This window comes from Salvelinus sp. IW2-2015, linkage group LG13 (genome assembly GCF_002910315.2).
Source record: "Salvelinus sp. IW2-2015 linkage group LG13, ASM291031v2, whole genome shotgun sequence".
Classification (NCBI taxonomy): domain Eukaryota; kingdom Metazoa; phylum Chordata; class Actinopteri; order Salmoniformes; family Salmonidae; genus Salvelinus; species Salvelinus sp. IW2-2015.
Window position 1 is genome coordinate 6,785,858 of NC_036853.1, and position 3,810 is coordinate 6,789,667.

At 46.6% G+C, this 3,810-nt stretch overlaps 1 protein-coding gene across 1 annotated transcript in view; it reads left to right on the top strand.

The window, feature by feature from the left end:
* Nucleotides 1-3,810, top strand: part of LOC139028576 (unconventional myosin-IXAa-like) — a 123,303-nt gene that overhangs the window by 33,416 nt on the left and 86,077 nt on the right. Inside the window, exon 4 of the mRNA XM_070446353.1 lies at nucleotides 519-653. Coding sequence (XP_070302454.1) covers nucleotides 519-653 — 135 coding nt within the window. The remainder of the gene's footprint in view (nucleotides 1-518; nucleotides 654-3,810) is intronic.

Genomic DNA, 3,810 nt, shown 5'->3' on the forward strand with positions numbered 1-3,810 from the left:
GCAAGTGTGAGAGAGAGCAGATGAGGTTAGATTTACACTGCTGTGGTTTGTGGTCATGTGAGAGACTCTGTGTCCCTCAGTCCTCATCTATCTCTGTTGTGTCCCTCAGTCCTCATCTATCTCTGTTGTGTCCCTCAGTCCTCATCTATCTCTCTGTTGTGTCCCTCAGTCCTCATCTATCTCTCTGTTGTGTCCCTCAGTCCTCATCTATCTCTCTGTTGTGTCCCTCAGTCCTAATCTATCTCTCTGTTGTGTCCCTCAGTCCTCATCTATCTCTCTGTTGTGTCCCTCAGTCCTCATCTATCTCTCTGTTGGGTCCCTCAGTCCTCATCTATCTCTCTGTTGCGGGACTCCCGATCACGGCCGGTTGTGATACAGCCCGTGATCAAACCAGGGTCTGTAGTGGAAGATTCATCAAGAGTTCATTGTCTTTGTTTCTGAGTTGAGTTATGTATTAAAATGTTTCATATTTAAATCTAGATAAAACACATCTAACTAAACTCTCTCTTTCACTTCAGATTCTTTCCATCGGAGTGCTGGACATCTTTGGCTTTGAAGACTACGAGAACAACAGCTTTGAGCAGTTCTGTATCAACTTGGCCAACGAGAGGCTCCATCACTACTTCAACCAGCATCTCTTCAAGCTAGAACAGGTAAGGTCTCTTTCTGTGTGTTTGTCCACAGGAGGTTGGCGGCACCTTAATTGGGGAGGACGGGCTCGTGGTAATAGCTGGAGCGGAAATAAGTGGAATGGTATCAAATAACGTCAAAACACATGTGTTTAATGCCATTCCATTTGCTCTGTTCCGGGCCGTTATTATGAGCCGTCCTCCCCTCAGCAGCCTCCACTGTGTGTGTCTGTGAGTCAGTACGTACGGACCACACTTCAGGTCAACAACAGAATAAGGCGTGTTGACAGTCACACCGACTGGCATACCATTTTTAACTGTTTGAACTACAGTGTTGTGTGGACAATAAAGTTTCCTATTTAATCCAATGCTCCATGATGTAACCATAGAAACAGAATGGGATGGATACAAGTTCAAGTGTAATATGTCTGTGGGTCCACCCATCACGGAATGTTGACTTGAATGGGAATGTCCATTCTAATGGCTGTAATCATTCTCCAGGGTTGTGACTATTTAGCTGTCTCGTTAGCGGTGATGTCTGGCTCGTTAGCGATGACATCTGTCTCGTTAGCGGTGACCAAATTCATACCACATGTGTTCTTTAATTGCCATCCTCCATTTATGCTCTTGTTTCACGGCGCCGATATTTCTCACTATATGAAGCTGTCCTCCTCGCTTGTCAGCCCTCACCGCAGCACTTTGCTGTGCAGTGTCTGTGAGTCAGTCTAACGTAGCGGACCACACACTTCAGGTCTCAACACAATCAGACATAAGGCGTGTTGACAGTCACAGTCGCAGTATCTTTCCGGCTCATTTTTAACTGTTTTGAACTACAGTGTTAGTGTGGACCATAAAGTTTCCTATTTATCCAATGCTCGCATGATGTAACCCATAGAATAGATGGTATACACAGAATTAAGTGTAGTATATGTCTGTGGGTCCACCCACTCACGGAAGTTTGTCTCTTTGAACTTGACATCGGTCGCATTGTCATTCTAACTGGCCTGTAATCATTCTCATAGGGTTGTGACTATTTACGCTGTCTCTGTTGCGTGTTCTGGCTCGTAGCATCTGGTCTTCGTTAGCGGTTCGACTTCTGGCTCTGTTACGCGGTGACGTCTGGCTCTTTAGTCCAACTGGTCTGATACGTCTGGCTTCGTTAGCGGTGACGTCTGGCTCGTTAGCGAGTGACGTTGGCATCGTTAGCGGTGATGCGTCTGGCTCGCTCTAGTCGCGTGACGTCTGGTTCTCAGCGGTGAGTCCGTGTCTGGCCTTCTTTCATGTCTGGTCTAACTACTATCTAGCTATTTATGGCGGCCTCGACCGTGCGCGAGTTCTTTAGCGTGACCGTCTTGGCCTCGCTTTTCTTAGCGTGACGTTCTTCTTGGTTCTCTTACTCTATATCACGTCGGTGACCGGTCTGGCTCGATTAAGACTGGTGACGCTCTTCGTTTGCATCTCTTAGCGGTGGACGTGTCTCGGTCTGGCTCTTTAGCGGTTGACGCGAGCGTCTTTCTTACTAAATCCATCCATCTTTCTCTTTCTTAGCTTGGGGCTCTTTAACGGTAGAGACATCTCTGCGGATCGTTAGCAGTGACGTCTCGGCTTCCAGTTAGCGGCTGACCCAGTTTTTGGCTCTTTTAGCCCTCGGGTGACGTCTTGGCTTTTAGCGGTTGACATGGGGCTCTTTTATACCTAGGTGACATCTGGCTCGTTAGGCTGCGGTGACGTCTGAGACTCGTTAGCTTGGCCATTGCACCAGTTTCTGGGCTCCTCTTAGCGGCTGTCTGTCTTGCTGTCCTCTTCTCTTACGCAGTAAGCTATGGGGATCTAACGGTGACCATTAAATCTCGGACTACGTTAGCGGTCGAACATCTGGCTCGTTCAAGCTGGTGACATCATGGCTCTGTTCAGCCTCGGTCGTACGTCCTGGCTCTTTAAGCCGGTGGACGTCCTGGCTTCTTTAGCGGTGACATGGGGTCTTTTATCTACTCGGTGGACATATATGGCTCGTTACGCCGTAGATGCCACGTCCATTGGCTCGTTAGCAGGTGACGTCTGGCTCCATTTAGCTGGTGACTGTTTGCGTGTCGCTCTCTCTCTTCACGCGAGTCGATAATAATCCATGCAATCAGAGCACCATCTAACCTGTGTGTGTGTCGATGTGTGTGTTCTCGTGTGTAGTGATCTGTTGTAGATGTGTGTGTGTGTGTGTTGCCTGATTGTGTGTGTGTGTATGTTTTGTGTGTGTGTGTGTGTGTCCGTCCCAGTGGGTTGTGTGCGCTTTAGCTGTCATACTGTTGTGGACACTGCAGAGTGTCACGCTGTGTTGTTGCTTTGAATAGCTTGTAGGTCGTGGACGTCGTTATATATATTTCCTCATTCTCTCATATTCTCACTTTTTACACCTCTTTATTTCACCAGGTAGGCTAGTTGAGAACAAGTTTTCTCATTCTCCATATGTCTCGCGACCCTGGCCATTTATCTGATATAGTAACGTCAGTGGTGAATACCACTCACGCACAAATCAACACAGAGTTACACATCGCCGCAATAAAATGGATCACTTAAATCAATTCTAATCAGCAATAGCTAAATTAACCACCAATAAACCAACATATGTCAATCGATCATCCTTCCGTTTGCAAATGTCTATACAAGAAAAGTCTATATACAGTCGTGTGTGCAAAAGGCACGTGAGGAGGTAAGGGAATAAATAGGCCATAGTAGCGAAGAATTACAATTTAGCAGATTAACACTGGAGTGCATACTAATGAGCAGATGATGATGATGCAAGTATAGATGATCTGGTGTGCAAAAGAGCAGAAAAGTAAAATAAAACACAATATTGGGATAGATTAGGTAGGTCTAGATTGGTTGGGCCTATTCCTTAACAGATGGGCTTAGGTACAGCTGCAGTGATGGTTAGCTGCTCGGTTATATGCTCTGATGTTTAAGTTGTGAGGGAAATATATAAGTCTCCAGCTTCAGCGATTTTTTTGCAATTCGTCTCCAGTCACTGGCAGCAGAGAACTGGAACGAACAGGCGGCAAATGAGTGTGTTGGTTGGGGATGTCAGTAAGATATACCTGCTGGAACGGTGAGTGTGTGTGTGTGTCACGTGGGTTTGTGTTTAGCGTCATACTGTGTGAGACAGAGAGTTCACCAGTGTGTGGTGTGC